The 23,098-nt window shown below is 45.8% G+C and overlaps 1 protein-coding gene across 1 annotated transcript in view; it reads left to right on the forward strand.

The window, feature by feature from the left end:
- Positions 1-4,115: 4,115 nt before the first annotated feature.
- The window catches only part of AOC1 (amine oxidase copper containing 1), a 36,337-nt gene continuing 17,354 nt past the window's right edge, over positions 4,116-23,098 (forward strand). The window contains exon 1 of the mRNA XM_058297574.1: positions 4,116-4,639. Within this exon, the coding sequence (XP_058153557.1) occupies positions 4,620-4,639 (20 nt within the window). The 5' untranslated portion in view covers positions 4,116-4,619. The remainder of the gene's footprint in view (positions 4,640-23,098) is intronic.

The following is a 23,098-nucleotide window of genomic DNA, read 5'->3' on the forward strand; positions in this document are numbered from 1 at the left end:
TAGTAATGAGGGGTTGGGGGAAAATACTTTGGTTAGTAGTAATATGTTGACAATGCTCTTTAATCATTAGTTAAAAAGGTTTAACAACAATGCAAGGTATCGGTAATAGGGTGAGGTGTGAGAGTCCTGTATGATGTTACATGTTGGCTTTGTAAGTTCACAACTATTACTGTACACTTATTGTTTATGTATGTTTGTGTATGAGTGACATACTTCAATAAATTTTTTTTAAGTTACCAAAAAAAAAAAAAAAAAAAGACACAGGAGAGACAATAAGAGACACAGCAGACCAGGGAACTGAGATGGTGCAAGAGATTGAGTACCTCTCTTCTACTCCAGAAGGTCTCAGGATCGGTCCCAGCACTGCTTAAAGAGAAGATAAGCAGACATAGAAGAACACACAGTGAATGGATGCAGAGAATCGATAGCAAGTGCATAAACAATGAGGGGACAGTGGTGGAAACAAACAAACAAATAAATAAATCTTTTTTAAAAACTTGTGGGAGGAAGCTGAAGAAGCATTAGAGGGAAATATATATTATCAAATGCTTATATGAGAAGAGAAGAAAACTCCCAAATCAATAAGCTAAGATTTCACCTTAAGAAACTAGAAAAAATAAGAGTAAAACAAATGCAAGATGAGAAGAAAATCATAAAGAGGGAGAAATTGATGAAATAGAAAAAAAAATTGAAAAAAGCAATGAAACAAAAGATTGACTTGCTGAAAAGATCAATAAAATTGCTAAATCTCTAGCAAATCTGACAAAGTTACTTAAGTTGTTAAGAAAAAGTTGTTTAAGAAAAATAACAAAGATTACCAATATCAAGAATGAAACAGGGTATATCACCACAGGTCCCACAGACATATAAAGAACTTTGAAAAATGCAACAGAAAGAAAACAAGCACCCAATTTTTAAAATCGAGTGAGACTTGACCTTGGCCTTGGGGTCCTAGTTGGGACTCTTTCTTGGGCCAAAGGGAGGTCCCAGATATTCCAAACAAGCCTCACCATTGGCCCCACCATTGGTGGGATAACCAATAACAGCTGGGCCCCTCCCCTTAGTATTACCAAGGGAAGGAATAATGAATAACTTAAAAGGTGACCACAGAAGCCAAAGCCCTCTCTGCCTAGAGAATCCCGCACTAAATCTCAGTGCCTATTTCCGTCCTTCTCTCCCATTTCTCAGCAAGCTCTGTTCTTTCCCCCCATTTCCCAATAAATTCTTTTTACTGGTCTAACTAAAAAACAAATATTGAGTGAGAGACTGGGAACAGACACTTCCCCAAAGAGTATCCAGTCATAGCTTGGTACTCAACCGCTTTGAAACTCATTAAATTTGGTACTCAATGCATTTTGATGTAAAAATCTTGTCCTGATACTTGTTGTTTCTTTGGAACACAACACATAAGCTAGGACTGGATATCAGTTGCCTCATGACTCAGTACCCCTTCCAGCTGAAACAATGGGTTATGAGTTAGTCAAATGGTAGATCTTGCCCTATGAATATCCCATTGCTGTCTTATCTTAGCTTCTATGGTCATTTTGTGTATTTTTTCATTTTTTTTCTCATCATGGGTCCCAAGAAAATGAGCAGTGATAACACTGAGCAGAAAAGAAAATCACTTTGCACCATCATTGAGGGAAAAAAAAAAAGATATAATGAAAGTGGTATTCGCATTACTGATCTTGTTAGGGAATGCCTAGAACAATGGTCTCTACCATCATTAAGAATAAAGAAATGATGAAAAAGGCCAATGTTGTGGTAGGAGTTAAAGCAGTAACAAAACAGCATTCCCAAACACTGGAGGAAGTTGAAAAGTTGTTATTAATTTGAGTAAATGAGAAACAGTTAGTGCGTGACAGTGTATAGGAAGCCATGATATGTGAAAAGTGAAAGTGTTGCATGCCCATCTTTTGAAAAACAAACCAGAACTGATAGCTGAGAGTGTTGAAGTATTTAAGGCCAGCCAAGGCCGGTTTGATCATTTTAAAAAGAGGGCCGGCATCCATAGTATCATGAGGCATGGTGAGGCAGGGAGTGCTAATAAAAGGCTGCTGACAAATTCGTCAGTGAATTTCAAGATGATGTAGAGGCTGATGGTTTTATTCCCCACAAGTTTTTAACTGTGATGAGACTGGAGTTTTTTGGGGGAAAAAATGCCTAGTAGAACCTGCATCACAAAAGAGGAGATGGTATTATCAAGCCAGAATTTGTGGCCAGAAGCTGTGACTCAAGAGAGACCTTGAAGGGTTTGAGGCTGACCCCAAGCCTGCAGGTACAAAGGGTACAGTTGTGCAGGATATTGAATCCTTGGATCAATCCATGGGGCTGGAGGCCGATGCTGCTGATGTAGAGGAGTTAGCGAAGGAACATTGTAAAGAGCTCAGCACTGAGGAGCTGCAGAAACTACAGAAGGAGCAGCAACAAGAGGTGGCTGAAGAGATTTCTTCAGATGAGGCAGAGATGAGGGAGGATGTCTCCAGTTCCTTGATAAAAAGAAAATGTGTGCAAAGTAGGCAGAAGTTCAAAACTTTGTGGAGAAGTACTGTGTTAGTCAGCCAAAGGGATACTGATGCAAAATACCAGAAATCTGTTGACTTTTATAGAGTATTTATTTGGGGTGGAAACTTATAGTTACCAGGTCATAAAGCATAAATTACTTCCCTCACCAAAGTCTGTTGCCACATGTTGGAGCAAGATGGCTGTCAATGTCTGCCATGGTTCAGGCTTCCTGTGTTCTTCTCTTCCCAGGGCTCATTTCTCTCTGGGCTCAGCTGCTCCACTTTCTCCACAAGGCCAGCTGTTGACTCTCAGGTAAACAGCTTGTCTCTCTTTCTGGGGCCTCTGCTGTGTCTAACAGAGCCTTTTCTCCTTCCTCACATATCTGCTACTCTGTGTGTTTACTTCCCACACTCCAGGATCAAAACTCTGATCTCCCTTCTCTACACTGTGCTGTGGTTTCTCTGTGAGTCTCCGCCCACCAAAGTCCTACCAACTCATGTCCTACGGACATGGCCCAATCAAAGCCTTAATTCTTATTGTTTAATCAAGTAAAAGTGAAACCGCTGAATCCAATCCAATCTAAGATGCCCAGAGGGACAGACCAGTTCACAAACATAATCCAATATCTAGTTTTGGAATTCATAAACAATATCAAACTGCTACACTCCACCCTCTGAATTCCAAAAAGACATTACAGTATTCAAAAAAATCTTACTTCAGTAACAAAGTAAGTACAAAATCATATCATAATCAGTTTAAAGAAAAACAGTTTTTCTTAGGGCAAAGTCCTGTCTGGCTGTAGACCTTTGAAACTTATAAAGTCATTTATCTGCTTTCAATATACAAATGGATAAAGGATAAACATTTACATTACAATAAGAAATTGGAAGGGAAACATGAGTCATGGGTCCCCTACAGTTCCATAAACCTGCACTTCATTAGATGTCAAAATCTGGGAGTCAGTCTTAAGATGATGGTTTCTAGTGATAAACCTGAACTTCAGCCATGTGTCCAGTTACAGAAAGGAGGACTGTAATAGTCATGAATCTTTCGTCCTTGTTTTGTCGTGAGTATGAACGTATATGTGCACAAAATGAATTTGTTTTTCCCTAAATTTTTCCCTTATCAGATGACAAGTTGTATTAGTTTCATGTCATAATATTTAAGGATGTCAAATTTAAGATGAATATTATCCAAGGACTTGCACTCTATTTTGTAGGGAATTAATGAGTTTCCAGTTATATGCAGGAGAGTTGGACATTGTTAGGTGGAAATTTATATATGTATATGCATGTCTGTTATTGTTTTTACTTAGAGACTAGGTATGGTTTAAGGTAATGTGTATGGTTGCCGAGTTGCCAAGGGGTGGACTGTGATGGTTAGGATAATGTGTCAACTTAACCCGGTAATTGTGCCCAGTTGTTTGGTCAAGTAAGCACTGGGCTAACTGTAATACAAGGGCATTTATGGGCTTTAGTCTTCAGCGAGTTTACTGCATAGGTGGCTGATTATATCTACGATCAACCAGGGCGATTTTTGTGGCCAATGAGAACACTTTATCCAATCAGTTGAATGCCTTAAAAGGGGAAGTGATTTCAGCATTCAGGGAGAATTTTCCAGCTTGACTTTGGACAGCCAATGTCTCCTGGGAACTCATCAAGGACCTTCATTGGACTTTCATCCAAGGATTGCAGCCTGCCTGCGGAACCTGGACTTGTGCATCCCCATGGTGATGTGAGATACTCTTATAAAACCTCTTACTATTTACAGATACCTCCTGTTGATTCTGTTTCCCTAGAGAATTCTGACTAATACAAGTACCATCTGGACAAAGCTCTGACAAGCAGAAATGTGAATTTATTGAATGATCAAACAATTTCATATTTTCAAGGAATTGTGAAAAGAAGACAGAAGCAGTCCTGATTGGATAAGTTTTTAGTGAAGGTGACAACAAGTGTGTCAGAGCCTGTGGAGCAAGTTGAAAAAAGGCAGGAAAGAGAAAGATCACCCGAAGTGCATGCGCCGATGTTCTAGTGGAGGAGGACTCTCCTTCCAAGCAACACTCCATGTAACTTCTCCTCTTCACCGCTCTCCTCCCACCACCCCATTAGGCCATGGTCTCTTCTCAGTACAGGTAAAGTGGAAATTTTATTTTATTTAATCTAAGTATTTATTAATTTTTAGGTTTATTTTTCATGTAAAGTAATGATATACAACCTTATCTTCTTACATATTGCCTTAAAAATGTGCATTGTCTTTGGTTTGGGAACACATTAAATTTATTTACATTATTCCTTATGGGAAATTTTTTTTGGTACTCATGGTTTTTGGTACTTGTCATGCCTTCTGGAACCTATTAACAAGTACCAAGGTACAATTGTATATGGTTGGCAAATAAGTACACGAAAAGATGGTCAACATCACTAGCCATTAGGGAAATGCAAATTAAAACCATGATGAGATACCACTTCCCATCAATTAGAATGAATAAAAAAAATATGGACAATATCAAGCATTGGTGGGAATGCAAAATGGTACAGCCAGTCTGGAAAACAGTTTGGCAGTTTCTTATAAATTTAAATCTACAACAAATGATTCAGCAGTGCCACTTTTAGAGTATTTACCCTAGAGAAAATAAAATTCATATTCGCACAAAAACCTGTACATAAAGGTTTATGGCAACTGTATAGAGAATTACCAAAACCTGGAAACAATCCAAATGTCCTTCAATGTGTGAATGGGTAAACAGACCAGACTGTGGGTACATCGTACTATTGAATACTACTCAACAATTGAAACAACAACAAAAACACATTAGTTATACACAAAACAACTTAGATGAATCTCAAAAGCATTATGCTAAGGGAAAGAAGCCAGTTTCAAAAGACTTCATTTACATGGTACCAGCAAAAGATCAAAACTGTAGTGATGGAGAACAGATCAGTGGTTGCCTGGAGTTAGGGAGGGGAGGGGGTATAAGTAAAAAAGGGATCGCACAGGGGTTTTTTTGGACTGGTGGTTCTGTTCTTTACCTCGACCATGGTGTTGGCTGCACAAATCTATACATGTATTAAAGTTCACAGAACTTTACACAGGGAAAAAAAATCAATTTTACGATAATAATTTGAGAAAATAGCATTTTAAGGAGATGAATTTGGGATTATTTGCCTAGCCCTCTCTCAATGAAGTCATTTTCGACGTGTATATTCAGTTTCCCTATCAAGACAGGAACCTCAGGCCTGTGGCTTTAGCTGAATTTTCAAAAACACAGCTTTTTTTTTTAAACAAAAGGGAAGGGTGGGGAAAGATGTGATTTCCTGCAGAAGAGAAAAACAAAAAGCTGGGACTTTCTGAGGCTGTTTGGAAGGAGGGCCATCTGGGGAGAGAGAAGTGGAGGGTTTTCTGGGGGGAGGAGTTGCGAAGGGGTCAGAGGGGAAGAGTCTTCTCAGAGACTCAGATCCTCCAGATGCAGTAAACAAAGGAGGTTGCCAGACTCTGACAGTAAAAGACCGTTTCTAAGCAGAAGGACACTAAGTTGACATTCGTTTATTGGAATGAAGAACGGAAAGAATTTATATTCAGTATAGCCATGAAAGGACAGATTTAGAAACACAGAAGGAGAGAAATGAATACCATCTTTAGCTTGAGGAAGAGAGTCATTCACCAGCGGTTTTATTTTAGTTTTACTCTGCAGATGTTCTTATGACAATATGTTTATTAAACTTGATAATTAGCAGAATTCGAAAGCGGAAATAAAACGAAGAGATTTAATTTAAATCCAAAAAGCCTGGCTCCCTAACTGAATCCTTTCTTACAAGCCATCTAGTTGTGATTAACCCCGCCACCTAGTGGCAACAAAGGGTTTTCTTCTGAGAACAATAGAAGAGGGAAAAAATCAAGTTTTTCACGCAATTCTTCGAAAAACTATTTATTCATTGAACAATTATCTATTAACACTGTCCATGCTGGAGGTATAACTGTGAACAGGTTGCCTTCCTTAACCCATGGTGAAGTTGAGTTATAAGGGCTAAGAAATCACAACACCTTCTCTGTCCTCCCTCCGCAATCAGGGATGCCCCAAGCTGCCTGTTTTGCCGGAGTCAACTGTTCAGAATCATATCATGAACCCAAAGACCTCAGAATTACAGAGGGCAGGTGGGGTCTTTCTTCTGCTCACTGTCTACAACCAGTTTTCTCCCTGTCCTGCCTCATCTGCTCCAGAGACACACAGCTCAGGCACAGAAGTTCCCCATTCTGAGATGGGGTCAGATATCAGCAATTTCATGTGGTTCTAACATGAAGAATCCTTACGAACCATTAAGACAGACTACCCAATAGGAAGGTTGGCAAAAGCTTTACACACGTTACATAAAAGGAAATCCAGACAGCAAATAAATATATGAAATATGCTCAACCTCATCAATGTTCAGGAAAAAAGCAAATTAAAACCACAGTAAAATAACATTACCCATTCACCATATTTGGCAAAACTTTTACTTTTTTCTCTTTTTAAAGATTTATTTTTTATTTATTTCTTCCCCTCCCTACCCCGCCAGTTGTCTGCTCTCTGTGTCCATTCGCTGTGTGTTCTTCTGTGACTGCATCTATCCTTATCAGTGCACTGGGAATCTGTGTTTCTTTTTGTTGCATCATCTTGTTGTGTCAGCTCTCCATGTGTGGTGCCATTCTTGGGCAGGCTGCACTTTCTTTCACACTGGGCAGCTCTCCTAATGGGGCGAACTCCTTGCGCGTGGGGCTCCCCTATGTGGGGGACACCCCTGCATGGCAGGACACTCCTTGAGTGCATCAGCACTGCACATGGGCCAGCTCCACATGGGTCAAGGAGGCCCGGGGTTTGAACCACGAACTTCCCATGTGGTAGGCAGACGCCCTATCCATTGGGCAAAGTCTGCTTCCCTCCAGTGTATTTTTATTTTCTTGCATTGTGTCTTTCATAGCAATCAGATGTTATCTTTTTATGTATGTTTATGATTTCTTCAGTATTCCCCCCCCCCCAGTGTCTTCTTAGTATCATTTATCTCTTCCTTCACTTCATTAAATTGATTCATGATATTTGTTGGACATTCTTGATTAGTTGTTCCATGTTCTGCTTCTCCTGCTGTTTAGTTGTTCATTAGATTGAGCCATGTCTTCCTGTTTCTTAGTACAGCTTCTAATTTTTTGCTGGTGTCTAGGCATCTGTTTATCTTGATGGGCTTATTCAGTTGGTTAGCTTCTCTTTCTATTCTAGGGTTTTGTTTCATTTTGTTTTGTGTTAAGTGCCCTCTTTGACACTTGGTTCCACTTATTCTATATCCTTGTAGTTGTCCATGTTCCCCTGAAAAATATTAAGAACATAAAAAAGGAAAGAAGAAAAGAAAAAGAATAATTTTTTAAAGGATGGGAAAGGAACCATGAAAGAGCTGGGGGGGGGGGGATAATAAGAGTGAAAAATCATGAAAATAAAAGGAGTAAGAATTTAAAAGTTGGGATTAAAAAAAAAAAAAAGAAACAGAAAAAAATAAAAGGCCTGAAAGATGAGAAGAAAGAAAATGAAGACCAAACAAGAGAAAGTGGAACAAAAGAAAAACAATGGAAGAGGGAAAAATGAAGGAAAAGAAATAAAGAAAATAAGGGGGAAAAAAAGAAAAAACAAACCAGACCTCCTCACAGGCCACTAGCAACTGTCGCAGGCTGTCAATACTCACCAATCAATCACCCTGCAGCCCGCCTCCCCACAGGTAAGGTACTCGGGTGTGGAGGCAAAAAAAAAAAAAAGAAAACAAAGAAAAAAAAGAGTTACATAAAATGCAAAAAATAAAGAATAAAAAAATTAAAAACCTTAAAAAAAACCCACCTCAGTCTAAGTTCCCTGTCAGAGGCTGTTTGTCCCCAACTCCCCAGGGAGCCGGCTGGGTACCTGACAAGCTGCTGGATGGCTCTCTGGCTCCTTCTCCGGGGTGGCTTGGCACCTGGCAGCTAGTGGCCTGCCCTCCCCGCCCCCTGTCCCGCAGGCCGGCCGGGCGTCGACAGCTCACCAGCTGCGCTGCCTCCCCCCATTCCCCTCTCTCCCGCTGTGGAGCGCCTGTTAGCCCACCTCCATCTAGCTCCTCTCTCCCAGGGTGGGTGGGTGGGACAGCGCCCCTGATCAGCTACCCGCTCCCTCTTCCGGAGCTGCTTCAGCACTGGCATCATTCCTGTTGCCCGAACTGCTGAGATCTGTCTGCCCACCCTATCCTCCCCACCCCAGCCGCTGGGTGCGGGTCCCACAGCTGTTTCCCGGCACCTCCCCACCTCAGGAGCCCGCCGGGCGCCAGGACACACCTCTGGTGCCTGGGGGGAGGGGGTACGGGGGTCGAGGGGGGCGGTGGGGGGGGAGGCCTTTCCTCTCTCGGAGTGGGCTGAGCGCTCGTCTTCCAGTCAAATCCCTTCCCTGGCTTCCCCCTCCCTCTGAGCAGGCTGTGAGCTGGCCTGCGTGCTCTCCGGTCACGGCTTCCCTCTTCTCCCGCCAACGGGTCACCCCTCTCTCGCTGCCCTCTCCGATTGCTCCTGTCGTTCTACAGTTTCCCCTCTGCCAGGTAAACCTGCCTACCTTCCCGCAGTTTCTGGAGGAGGCATTCAGCCTGCTGTTCCCTACTCTATCACCCTGGATCTCTCCTAGGATGGATATATAAATTGTTGCAAACTCCCAGAGTAGAAAATAATACAGCAGTGGACAATCCAGAACTACATAAAACTGAGCAAAATATGCAAGACACAAAAGAAACATTCAAGAGTCAATGTTCAAAACAGGCAAATCAATCTACATCCTTTAGGGACACACACATAGATGGCAAAGCACTAGACTAGGGAAGGAAAGAAGTGATTTGCTCAAGACTCACTACATGGGTGGCTTCTGGAGGAAGGGAGAGAGGGGGTCAGGATTGGGGGATTAGGGGTGCTTCTAGAGCAGTGAGCTATTTCCTGGTAGTGGTTATCTTTGCTTTATAATTATTCATACAGCCATGCTTATACGTTTAATATTCCTTTGTATGTAAGCTATATTTCACAATTAAACAGAAAAATAAAGAAGTCAAAATTCTGTCAGTTCAAAGATCTTTAGAGGAATATTAAGGACCAAAGGAATGTGAAGTACATTGAAGAGGTGTAGTGACCTGGGTAGGTTTAGAATCTGACTTGAAAATTTCAAAAGGTATTGTTATAGACCAGCGATATCGACCAGACTCAGACTCTGAATAAAGTTCCAATTGAGAGCTTTATTAGCCGCGTGGCGACTGCCTCTCCTACGCAGAGGGGAGAGCAGCCCCGAGTCGCGGGGGGAGTTTGCTTATATAGGCTTTTAGGTTCAGGGCGGGGGGCAATAGCTCAACAAGCAAGCACGTACAGAAGCAGATGTTTGCGGTTAATCAAGCGCTGGGAATTCTATGAGGGGAGATAAGTGGTTGGGGAGTTTTTGTTATTTATAAGGGTCTGAATCAAGTTGGTCTAGGGGCTGACGACACTTTCTACTGGAGGCGGCCTTGAGATAAGGTTTTACAGTCGAGCAAGCTTGTTACTGAAGCGAGATACAGGCGGTTAGGGGGCTGTGGAATTTTCCTCTCGGGTGGGGGTGGTCACAGGCTCCTATTTCTCCACAGTATGACCCAAATCTAGACAGCCAGCTAAATGCCAGCCTCCTTTTAGTTGTAAAGTCCCTGTTTTAGACTAAAATAGGGCTCAGGGCATCCCATTAGTATCTCAGACTAGGATGCAGACACATCCCAGACAATATAGTCTAAATGTTATGAAATCTCCGCCAGCTGGGGATGCATTCCCCAAAACTGTGGGACTACAATTTAATTTAAAAGAGCAACCAAGTACAAGCAGCACTTACACAAAGAAAATAAAACCAATATCAAAGCTGTCCCTAATAGGTGTGAAGGCAGAAATAGTGGGAAACGAAGTAGGAGCAGCTAAGACTCGATATAAGGAACTAATTAAATGAAGAAATTCAGTAGTAGCTAGAAAAGCTCTGAGAGACTGGGTGAAGTCCCACTGCGTTACCGTCTTCATAAAATATTGCGTGGGTTGGGGGCCCGGGAACAGGTGAAGGCAATTTAGAACGGTGACGCTATCCACAATGAGCTTGAGTTTCCTATCTGTCCCTGCCATGTAGTGGCGGTTGCACTGAGTAGAGGGTCTGCACACAGAAAGTATTTATTGAACTTCCTCTGAGTGAATTCAACCCACCCTCACCCAACGCTCAGGCTACCAGGACACAAGGTGGCGCTATTTCAAACACCGGGCGGGAAGGAGGGACTTAGAGATACCCAGAGCAAAGCTCCCCCCTCATTGGCTATTAGAGATTAAAGGGCAGGCCGATTGTCCATTGGCTACGTGTGTATAAGACCCACCGAGTGAGCGGGCCCTACCTTCCCCGCGGTAGACCTTGAATTGGATTGAAGACTGCCTTCAGCAGGGCGGCTGGGGAGAATATCCACCAGACGGGAATTGGACGCTCGGAGCCGAAGCCAAGCTGGCGGCTTGGCGACTGGCTCGGGCAGAGCGGTGACTGTCCGCCCAACGGCTCCCCCAGGCCGGCGCCGCGGGACGTGGGCCAGGGGCGGCGCGCGGGGAGACACGGTCCTCACCTGGTGCCTCTGCCCTAGGTCCCCAACGCGCCTGCACGACGGCGCCACCTGGTCCTCCTCACTGCTGCAGCCCGGAGGTCTAGGACCCGCCAGCGCCCCCTCTGGAGGCAGAACGTGCCAGAGCTGCCCCTCCTCTCCGCTCCCTTTACATGGAACCACAGCACCTTAGGGTCAGGCTGATGAAAGGACAGGCAACTCTGCCCTGTCAGAAGTGCCCATGAAGAGTCAGGTGTAAGCAGCCGTGGGTAATCACTGTGCAGCCAGGCTTGTTTATACAGTAACTTCAATCCCACCTCGATGATGGAAGAGCTAGCTCTACAGTTGTTTCACAGACAGGCAAAGCTTTCCTCTTTAATCAAAAACCAGTCTGACACTCTTTCCTTGTAGCTGCCTTACCTTCCCAAACTAGACGGTAAACTCCTTAAAGCCAGGACTGTCTTACATGTATTTGTATTTCCCGCCACAACCTTGCCTGCAATGAGCGTTTGTTCTTTACCTGAGGACGTCACAGCTAATGGGTCTATTCACACATTACCCAACTCAACCTGAACTCTAGGTCAACACGGTTTCCCTTTGCCAGTTCAGAAAAGAGTAAGGCTTTCTCTTCATTCCATTACCAGGGAATAGGAATTGCTGAATTTCAGATGGTACAGAATTCCTTAGAGTTTCCAAATTCTTTCTTCAGATTAGTCTTGCTGGTGATTCTGGGCCTGAAGTTCGTTTTCTGCCTGAAGGCAGAGCACATGGGTTAGATTTATGTGCTCAAAATAGAGGATGAGGAAACCAATTAGGTTCTGCCCTAGAGACTTGATTTATGAGCCTTCTTCCTAATAGAGCATGTGGCCAGATCAGGAGACAAGAATAAGAGACATGTACTTAAAGTTGACTCTTAAGTTTCAGTCGATGATGTCCTTCCTCATTGCCACCGTGAGCAACAGAGCCAAGGCCTGGATTTCTTACGGTTTCAGGAGAGAACTCTGTCTCGCCACGGTGAGGTCTCTATGGAATAAGCTAAGAACATCAAGGAGAACTGGAGGGTTTCTCTCAGTACACCAGGGACCCTCATGCCAAAGTCAGAGTGTGTTCTTGCTTACCATTATTGCTTTTCTGGTTCCAAAAGGTGAAGCTATGTTCTTACTGATGAGTGCACTTTTCCTCTTCCATGCTCAGATTGGGGGACCTCGACCCAATCCTTGGATGGGAAACCCGAATTTGTAGATGTGCTGGATCTTTGGTTTGTCCCTCCAGATCTCCTTTCCCCTTCTTCATTCTGCCCTCTGGCCTGGCAGGCTGATCTTTCTGGCTTACCCTGGCAGGTGCCATTTGGGGGTGGGCAGAGAACGAGGTCAAAGTCTATGTTCTTCTGGCTTCCTCTATGCCATTCGAGAGTTTGGCACTGCAGCCTTCTTCTACCGATCTTACCAGGTGCCTCTCTCCTATAGCTGTATGTCTCCCTCTTGTTCTAGCAACCACAACTTCCCCTTCCTTCTTCAGGTCTAGGGGTGAAAATGACTTCTAACTGCTGCTAGCCTTGGGGTGCTTCACTGTCACTTGTTGGTTTCCCTTAACCTGCCCTCAGGTTTGTAAATAGTCCCTTCTTCAAACTCTCTTCAGTTCCCCTTTTGAGAGTGCCATTTGTTCCTGGCAGGACCCTGACTGACATGCTAAATTTTCTTTTGTCTTCAACTTAACTCTCCTTTGACCCTGTATAGTGAATCTTCATTCACTATACAAATATCTCTCTATCTATCTACCTACCTACCTATCTATCTATCTATCTACCTATCTATCTATCTATCTATATTTTTTTAGGATTTATTTTTTATTTATTTCTCTCCCCCCCAGTTTGTCTGCTCTCTGTGTCCATTCACTGTGTGTTCTTCTGTGACCACTTCTATCCTTATCAGTGGCACCAGGAATCTGTGTTTCTTTTTGTTGCATCATCTTGTTGAGTCATTTCTCTGTGTGTGCAGCACCATTCTTGGGCAGGCTGTGCTTTCTTTCATGCTGGGCGGCTCTCCTTATGGTGCGCACTCCTTGTGCAATGGCATTCCCCTACGTGGCAGGGCACTCCTTGCACACATCAGCCCTGCTTATGGGTCAACTCCACATGGGTCAAGGAGGCCCGGGGTTTGAACCTCGGACTTCCCATGTGGTAGGCAGACACCCTATCCATTGGGCCAAGTCCACTTCCCTAATAACTATATTAATATCTATAATATGCCAATTACTGTGCTAAGCACTGGTGATGCAGGCATGAAAGACAAAGTTTACAGTCAATAAACCGGCTATAAGTGCTATGATGCAAGTCAACACCAGGTGGGAGCAGAGCCTGGGGAGGGATGTGATCAAGAAAGCGTTCACAGAATGAAAGACAGCCAGGCAGAGATGCGGGTCAGGGGTGAAAATGTTCTAGCAGAGGGATGGTGTGCAGTGGCATCAGAGGAAGCTGTAAGTAGCTGGACACTGCTGGCAGGGATAACACAATTGGGCCATGGAAGTACATGCAAGTCAGTTTATCAAATTTATCAAAGCCTTCATATCCCAATGGGGAGCTTCCAGAGGACTTTGGCAGGTAAGTGATATGATCAGCTGCACATTGGAGAAAGGTCATTCTGGCAGTGGAAGAGGCAAGGGTGGACCAGTTGGGGTCTAGTGCAGGAATTTAGACAAAACGTAACAAAAGCATCAAATAAGACAAGAGCAGTGGAAGTGGGGTGTTGGGAATAGAGGAAAGATGCTCAGGAGTGGAACTCGCTGGTGCATGGGAAGAAGTCCATGCCTGGCAGGGCTCTCAGGTGGCTGGCTTGAGCTTTTGGGTGGACGGTGGTGGCATTCCCCTTAATAAGGGAAGCACAAAAACCTGTGGGGGCAATATAGTCTGCTGGGGATTTGCTGAATTTAAGGAATCTGTGGGATAAGGAAGTAAAAACGTCCATGAGGAAACTGGGGATATAGGTCTGAAGCTCAGAACAGTCTGACCTAAAGATCTGGATTCAAGAATCATTTTCAAGATATTGGAGGCATTTGCCTTGGCGCTATCACCAGGTTCCCTGTGGACACTCTGTAATTACAATCATTGTGTCGTCTTCATTTTCCTCTCTTTAGCTTTGGAGCCTGCTCGGGGTGGGCCTGGCTTGTTCTTTTACCAGGATAAACTCCTGGGGCTTGAAGCACAACTAACTCATTGGTACTCCTGGGCAGGGACAAGGGTCTGAGATTTTAGAGGTAACCTCTGGTGAACGGAATCTGAGTTAATACCAGAGAGATTCCATCAGCTTAAAATCAGAGAGTAAGCACCTAGGTACAAAAATATCTAATCGCTACAAAAGCTAAATTTTCAGACTGGGGGTCTACCTTCTAGAATAAATCATAATAACATTGAGATGGTAAAAAGCATACTCAAGTTCTAATATATTTTTGGATCTCTTTTAAAGTATGTATAAGCAAGGCATAGTGGTCTTTTTTTCTCAAACACCCACTTTCCCCCAACTTATTTTAAAGGAGTGCCTGGACTGGGTAAAGAGGGCAAAGGAAGTACAGGGCTCAGGACATGTCATGTTTGTAAAGGAAGGTCCCTATTGCCCTTTGAAAGACGTGCCTCCTTCTATTTCTCGATACCACCTTGCCACGGGAAAGCCATGTCCTTCAGAGAATGGCTGCTGATTTTGGAGCCAGAGAGACCCAGGTTCAAATCCTGGTTCTGCCATTTACTAGCTGTGCAACCTCAGAGATGAAGCCTACCTTGCAGATGTATCTTCAAGAGTAAACAAGATAATGCACACAAAGTCCTGGGCACAGTGGTGCCTTTGCTCTCGGGACATGGTGGGCATGGTTGTTAGTGTTCATTCCCTAGTCAAACCCAGAGCGTCCCCACTCTCCTCATGTAGAGAAGAGCAGATCAGTGGCCTCTGCTTGATCTCCTCAGTGTCACCTCCTTTGGGTTTCCTGCCAGCGTGGTCTGCCTCGCTTTGACATGGATGCACAAGCCCTAACCTGCACCTCACTTCCCCTTAGCACAGCTCACACAGGTTGAACTGTTAAAAAAGAACTTTACCAAATCCTAATGGATGAAAAACCAACCAGAGAACAAGGCATCATCAGATCTGGCATGTGGGGCAAGGGTCCTGGTCCTCTGGAGCAGGGGTGTGGGGGGTGATGTTTGCTACGCCTCGCAGCCTCGACTCATTATCGTCCTTTAAGCCTCATCCTGCCCTCCAGACTTTGATTCTGTGTCTGGCTTCTTGATCTAAACTACTTGCCTGAGCCCCAGCCAGCTCTCTATTGATGTGAATAATGCATGATAACATACTTTTTTCTTTTTCATGCTATTTATAAAATCCCACTGCTTTTAGCCAAAAAAAGAAAAAAGAAGGCTCCAAACTGGAAGAGCACCTGGGGCAAAGCTTTGGTCCTGTGATGAGCCTGTCAGTGTTTCTGCATTTTGAAGATGGTGGGAGTAGACTAGAGTCCATTATTTTTGAATAGCCTGAGGGCTTCCTGCCCAGACTGCTGCCTTCTGTGCAAAAGTAGGATGCATATGTCAAGAAGGCCCAACTCAAAGTGGCATCTGAGATCTTGCTCCTTTAGTCTCCCAATCTCCCTCTAGACCCATGTGCTAGATCCTTGCAAATGGGCATTTGCATTTACAGAAATAACCCCAGATCTGGCACTCATTACTTCAGCAAATGGGGAGCTGTACAAGTGACCTGGGGCTAAAAGGGAAAATCAAGAGTAGGGAATTTCAGGCAGCAAGAGTTAAGCCCAGAACTAGTTATCTGAGACTTTGACCTTAATTACCTGTTACAGTTTTGCTGCTGTCACCAATCTGCCCAGACCATCTTTTCTTGATATCTGACCTTGGGTCCCTCTGGCAATTCAGCCTCACCCCTTAAGTTTATCAACCCGGATAACCTGACTTCTTTTTCTACCAGGTAGCCTTTCTACCCTCCTCCCAATCTCCTGGCCCTACCACTCTTGACCTTCTAAACCCCAACCTGTATCGCTACATAATTCCAGATCTAGCACGTGGGCCTAGTGTAAAATGAAAATGCAGGGCCCCTTGTTCAAAAGTATTAAGAATTTCAAGACAGTGACAGCCGAGCGTGTAACCACATGTGGGGCCCGTCTAGCAGGGGGCCCTATGTGACTGCACAGGCTGCATCCCACGAAGCTGGCCCTGACCCCAACCATTCTCAGCGGTTCCTATTCTAAGGAGCCTGCACTCTCTGAGACTCCGTTCCCCAGTTGACAGCATCCTTTTTTTTCTCCCTTTCCCACCCTCCCTCTCCCCCTCCCCCCAGTTGTCTGCTCTCTGTGTCCATTCACTGTGTGTTCCTCTGTGTCTGCTTATATTCTTGTCAGCGGCACTGGGAATCTGTGTCTCTTTTTTGTTGCATCATCTTGCTACATCAGCTCTCCATGTGTGTGGTGCCACTCCTGGGCAGGTTGCACTTTTTTTTTTCATGCTGGGTGGCTCTCCTTACGGGGCACACTCCTCACATGGGGCTCCCCTATGCGGGGGACACCCCTGCATGGCACAGCACTCCTTGCATGCATCAGCACTGTGTGTGGGCCAGCTCATGACATGGGTCAGGAGGCCCTGGGTTTGAACCCTGGACCTCCTATGTTGCAGGCGGATGCTCCATCCGTTGAGCCAAATCCACTTCCCTGACAGCATCCTTTGAGATCGCCCTTGACCCCATGTTACAGGCGGATGCTCCATCCGTTGAGCCAAATCCGCTTCCCTGACAACATCCTTTGAGACTGCCCTTGACCCCATGTTGCAGGCGGATGCTCCATCCATTGAGCCAAATCCACTTCCCTGACAGCATCCTTAGAGATCGCCCTTGACCCCATCCATGTGGCCATCATAATACCAATCTGGGTGACCAGGCTTCTTTCTTAGAATGCCACCTGGAAATTAATCAAGACTGTTCTGGGTCTCTCCATTTCCTCCATCTTCCTGATCCTCAGGATCTGTTCGCTGATTCATTCTGAAAACAAAAACTGGGTACCCACTGTATGCCAGGGGCTGTCCTGGTCTCTTTCCATTTGAATAAAATTCAGGGACAGTCTCTGGCCCCCAGGAAGCCGTGGAAGAGGCAGACTCATGAACAAATAGGAAGCAGTGTGAGAAGTGCAATAAGGGAGGAAAAAGACAAGCACCCTACAATCAGAGAGAAAAAGACACAAAGATCAAGGGTTGAAGGAGGTGCCTTTTGTGCTGAGCCTAAAAGGAAGAGTTCGCTGGGTGAATTCATGGAGCCTTTTGGGCAGAGAGAACAGACCAGGGCAGGGGGGCTCCAGCAGCTCTGCGTGACAAGACGGCTGGCGCCTAGGTGGTGTAAGCTGGCAGCTGGCAGGGAGATTGGGGCTAGATGGTAAGGGATTTTTAATGCCAAATTGCTTCAGTTGTACTCAAGAGCCCATGGGAACTCACCAAAGGAGGGGAGAGGCGGTGGTCAGATCTGTGTTCTAGCAAAAGCCTGAAGAATACACTGGAGTGATGCAAGATGAGTGACAGGGAGTTAGGAAGCTGTTGCAGTTTCCGGGTAAAAATCATGAGGTTTAAACATAGACAACTGGTTCCCAAGGGGGAGGGTAATAACCACTAGCGCCCCCCACCCCCTGCCATGCCAGAGCTATTTGGCAATGTCTGAAGACATTTTTGTTTGTCACAACTGAGCAAGGGTCAGGAGAGGGGTGCTATGGCATCTCATGAGTAGAGGCCATGGGTGCTCCTAAATATCCTCTAATGAACAGGGCAGCCCCTCACACCAAAGAATAATCCCACCCAAAATATAAGCAGTGCAAGGTTGACAAACCCTGACATAGACAATGACAGTGAAGACTGTGAGACTGGGCAGAAGGCAAGTGCTGTTGAGGAATTAGAACTGAAAGATCTTGGTAGCCGATTAGAGCAGTGAGTACCAGTCTGAAGGAGACTGCAGTCTTTATTAGATTCTGGGTTACTTTATTACAGGCAGTGTCTGTAATAAATTATGCACTGACAAGGCCACCTTATCAGTAAAGAAGGCTGCAACCCTGGAGAGCAAGCCAGGTGTGGCTTTCCCAGGCAGATTCTAGCTCAGATCCTGCCTTCAAGGTGAGCTGGTGCTGGAAGCCCCAATTCCTAAGAGGATTAACCACTCACAAAGCAAAGAAGGAAAGGGAACGCTTGGGAAGAAAAAGAAAAACTTTCAAAAGATAGAGGGCTAAATGGGAAGACTTTGAATGAAACTACTTTGTTCCTAAGATAGATGTAAACGAAAAGGACTGTCCAATTTTAGGGAGCAGGGCAAGGAGAAGAATCTAGGACTGCTGATCCCCACTCCACTGCCATCTCAAGGCCCTTGCAGGGGACTTTGCACTCCCTGCATTCACATCCCACCCCCACCCCCACTCACCCAGGGCCTCCTAACAGCAGTTGTTGTAATTGTGATAATAATAACAGCAACTAACATTTACTGAGTGATTTCTAGGTATCAAAAACACCCAGTTAAATGTTTTAGATCCATAATCTCTCATTTGATCCTCTCAACAATCTTATCATACCCTTATCATCTATTATTCCCATTTTATAGGTGAAAAAAACTGAGGCTTAAAGAATTTATGGGATTTACCCACATTCCAGAACTAAAAGAGGTAGAATCTGGATTCAAACATAGGCCCTACGATGCTAAATCCCATTCCAGTAATTCTTCTGCTGTATTTCCTCCCAAAATCATGCCCAGCAAAGGCAGTGACTGTCATGGGAGAGTTCCACGGAGCTGCCTGCTGCCCTCAACATGCACCCAGAACTTCACAGTCACCAAGACACATCCCTACGCTACATAAGATCACACTTCTTTATTTTAAAGAGTTTTCAATGACTTTAACTTTTGCTTCTGGATTTTCTGCTCTCTTGCTTAATTGCCTTTGTTTTGGAAATCCAATGTAGATTTTATGAGGTAGCTCCTAAAGAGAACTCTGGGGAAGCAGCAATCCTGCTGCATCTCCTGGCCAACCCCCAGGACTTTGGACACAGCTTGGGGGAGGGCAGACTGTGGTATCTGACCTAGATATCCAAGGCTGGTACGGCCAGATGCTGTCCACCAAGGCACTGAGAACAACCGGAGCACCAAGTCCTGGCCTTTGGCCCAATCGGTTGTTTTGACTCCTGGTGAAGGCCTCGTGCACGCCCCTTCCCCAGCCATCACGTGCCTTGGAATCCAGTAGCAAAGGCTGGGAATAGGGACAGTGCAAGGGATGGCCCTGCTTCTACACTGGGACATCATCATTCGATCATGGCTCCTCCATCTTTGCAGCTCAGGCCAGAAAGCTTAGAGTCAGTCTGGGCTCCTCTCTTCTTGCACCCATCTGTCAGCAAATCCTATTGGCTCTCCCTTCCGAGGAGATCTATAATCTGGCCACTTCTCTCTTCTACCCCATCCCAGCAGCCATCACTGTTCGCCTACATTATACCATTGCCTGCACACTGGTCTCCCGCCTGCGCCGCTGAGCTCTTCACTCATGTCGTTCTATCTCAAAAGCATTGCCAGACTGCACTTGTTAATGCACAAGCCGGCTCACGTCACGCCTCTGCACAAACCCACTGAAGGCCTCCAGTCCCGCTCAGAGTCCAGTCAGAGGCCCTATGGGGTCCGGTCCACACCGGCCACTCCCTGATCTCACCTCCCACCTCTCCCCTCCTCTCCCCTCCTCGTCCCCTCCATGCTAACAACCTCGTGTCTCCTCACTCCATCTCGGGGTCCTTACACTTGCTGCCCCTCTGCCTGAAATGCTCCTGCCAGATATCCCCATGGCTCATTCCTTCACCTCCAACAGGTCTTTATTCAAATGTCACTTTCTCCATGAGGACTTTTCTAAACAACGTTTCAAAGCTCTCCCCTACCACACTTTCTAACGCCCCTCCCTGCTTCCCTTTCTCTCCTTAGCACTTACCACCATCTAACATGAGGCACCCACCCTTGTTAGACTGCTGACACTACCACTTCCAACACCAGTTGTGAGACATCTCTAGGACCGCTTGTGGCACTTTATGGCACCACTTCTGTTGGAGGTCCTGAGACCACCCGTTCGTCCAGTGCTTCTCAAAGGACTCACTGTACTAACCACACTTAGGTCACTGCATTAACCATACTTACAGCTAAAGTTTATTACAGTGACACAGTGAGGAGACCCACTGGAATAGTAAGTGGAAAAGACACGTGAGGTGGAGACCAGGGGTCTGAACACAGCCTTCCTATACCCTCCCTCCAGCAGATAACCCGGCCGCCCACCACGTCTGCCAGGGAAGCCCATGTGACACTCAGGCCCAGGGTTTACACTGGGCACTGGTCACGTAGGCACATTCTCTACCGACTATGCCTGCCAAGATTCTGACTCCCGAAAGGAAAGCAAGTGTTGGCCATAAATCACATTGTTTATGCACACAGTCTAAGAGGCTGGAACAGGAAAGGAACATTGCAAAAGTCAAGTTCCCAGGTGCCAGCCTGGATCAGCCCTGGCACAGGGTCAGCCTGGCACAGAGTCGGTGCTCAATAAAATATTTGTTGAGTGAATGAAGGAATACCAAAAATGAAACCACCAACCAATGGTGGTAGCAGGCTTGGCCCTTGGAAACATTTTCCCATATCAGGGTGGGCTTGCTCGGGGCCCCCCTGTGATCTGCATCCCCACTGGATCTGCATTTGGAGAATGATAGGATTTTTTCTTTGCAAACCAGTCTTCCCTAATCAGCTATGGAATTTAGGATGTTGGCTTCATTTGCTTAAAGATGACTTCGCTGGCCAACCCCACACAGCCTCTAGTCCGGAAAACTGTGGCACTATTGCCTGTGGTTCTGTGGAAACAATTCCCACCCTCTAGAGCAGGGGTTCTTAGCCTTTTCCGTTCCACGGACCTCTTTGCCAGTCAGGTGAAAATCACAGACCCCTTACCAAGTCCACATTATACTGTGTATTATTTAATAAATATATCACACCCGCACCAACACGTCCCTATAAAAATAATGTTTTTTTAAAATTTCAATTCATGCTCATGGACCCCTGGTTAAGAACCCCTGCCCTAGATTATGTCAAATTATCTCTGGATGTGTTGCAACGCTCTGAAAACAATTATCCCAAGTTAGCAGTGGGAAGGCTGTGGGCTCTGACCTCCAGCTTGCAAAGGCCTGGCTGATGCCGAATCCACCCTCAGGTAACGCACTGGACGTCCTTTCCTCCTCTGCTGTTCCTCCAGCACAAAGCCACCAGTCCTGCCCCTTTAAGAGAGGCAGGCCTTGTAGATCTTCAGGGACACAATCTTTGCCCAAGTGTTATCTATCCTTTTCACCAATTGTTAACCCCAGGAAGGGAGGAACCATACCTCAGAAATCAAGGTCATCGGCAACGGGAGGGACCAGTAGCCAGACATCCAACAGGAGCTAAGGAAAAGAAAGGGTGGCGACCCAACAGAGCCAACTTCCAGGGATTTTACATCTCAGTTCCTTTGGCCCTAATGTGCCCGCACTGAGGCGAACACCAAGGCTGCAGCCTAGCTTTCCTGCCCAAGGCCTCCACTGGTCTCAGTTTCCTTGGGGTGTCTCTTTTATTCAAAGATTTATTTATTTATTTTCTCCCCTTCCCCTCCTCCCCCCGCTGTTTTTTTGCTGTCTGTGTTGTCTTCTCATTTTCTCTTCTCTAGGATTCACCAGAATTCGATCCTGGAGACCTCTGATGGGGAGAGAGGTTCCCTGTCAATTGCACCACCTCAGTTCCTGGTTCTGCTGCGCTTCACCTGACTTTCCCCTTGTCTCTTTTTTGATGTGTCATCATCTTGCTGCGTGACTCATTTGCGTGGGGCACTGGCTCACCCTGTGGGACACGTGCGGGCACTCATACGGACACTGGCTCACCGTGTGGGCACTGGCTTACCACACAGGCACTCACACAGGCACTGGCTCGCCACGTGGGTACGCTTTCTCTTCTTCTTTTTCACCAGGAGGCCCCAGGGATCAAACCCAGGTCCTCCCATATGGTAGGTGGAAGCTCTATCACTTGAGCCACATCCGCTTCCCTGGGGTCTCTCTGAAAGGCTTCTTTCCCACCTGGGTCTCCATTGCACTTCTGCTATTCTCTCTTCTCCACCCCACATCTGTGGAAGTACACCAGGGGCCTGCCTCATCTCACTACTCCTCCCAGGTGTCTTCTCTACCTCTGCCTTCCTCAGCACAGCCACTCGAACCCTACCTGATTCCCCGTGCAGACCCTCCACCTACCTCTCAGCATGCAGGGATTCCATCACTCATTCTCAGTTCCGGGCCTCTGCTCCTGCTTTCCTCTAGCTCAGAATATCCTCTTCCTCCTGAGACCCTCTGACCCTGAGACCCCACTTGGGTGCTTCTCAGACAGCAGCACCCTGGGCCCCAGGGCTCAGAATTCACTCCCCTGCCGCATGCCAGGCACCCTGTGTGGTCAGCCATGGGAGGAGGGGCAGAGGCCCTGGTCTGGGTGGCTCACCACCCCCGGGGCATTGCCTTTGGGACCCTACGGCCTGGCTCTCAGGATCACTCAGGTGCACTCCTTCTGTGCTCCCTTGTGATAGTGTTTATCTTTTCATGTACATGTTTATGTACATTTTATATACTCCTTGAGAGAAAAGTATGAAATACTTGTCTGCTCTACCTCTGCCTGCATGCAGAATGACCCTCACCCCCACGATCTTGCATCCTCCAAGCATTAGACCTCTGTTGCATCCAGCAGCTCTCAATTCTGGCCATAATAATCCTCAGAAACATCACCTTTCCTTTCTGACCTTTCCTTTAATTTATCTGTGGACATCCATTGCAGAGTTGAGTTAAATATCCACCTCAGTGCATGGACATTGTCACCTGGCCCACTTGGATGGGTGGCTGGCTGGCTGGCTGGCTGGCTGGGTGAATTTATTTCCTTACCTATTCATTCCCTGCCCCCCTTGCC

This window comes from Dasypus novemcinctus, chromosome 5 (assembly GCF_030445035.2).
Source record: "Dasypus novemcinctus isolate mDasNov1 chromosome 5, mDasNov1.1.hap2, whole genome shotgun sequence".
Lineage (NCBI taxonomy): Eukaryota > Metazoa > Chordata > Mammalia > Cingulata > Dasypodidae > Dasypus > Dasypus novemcinctus.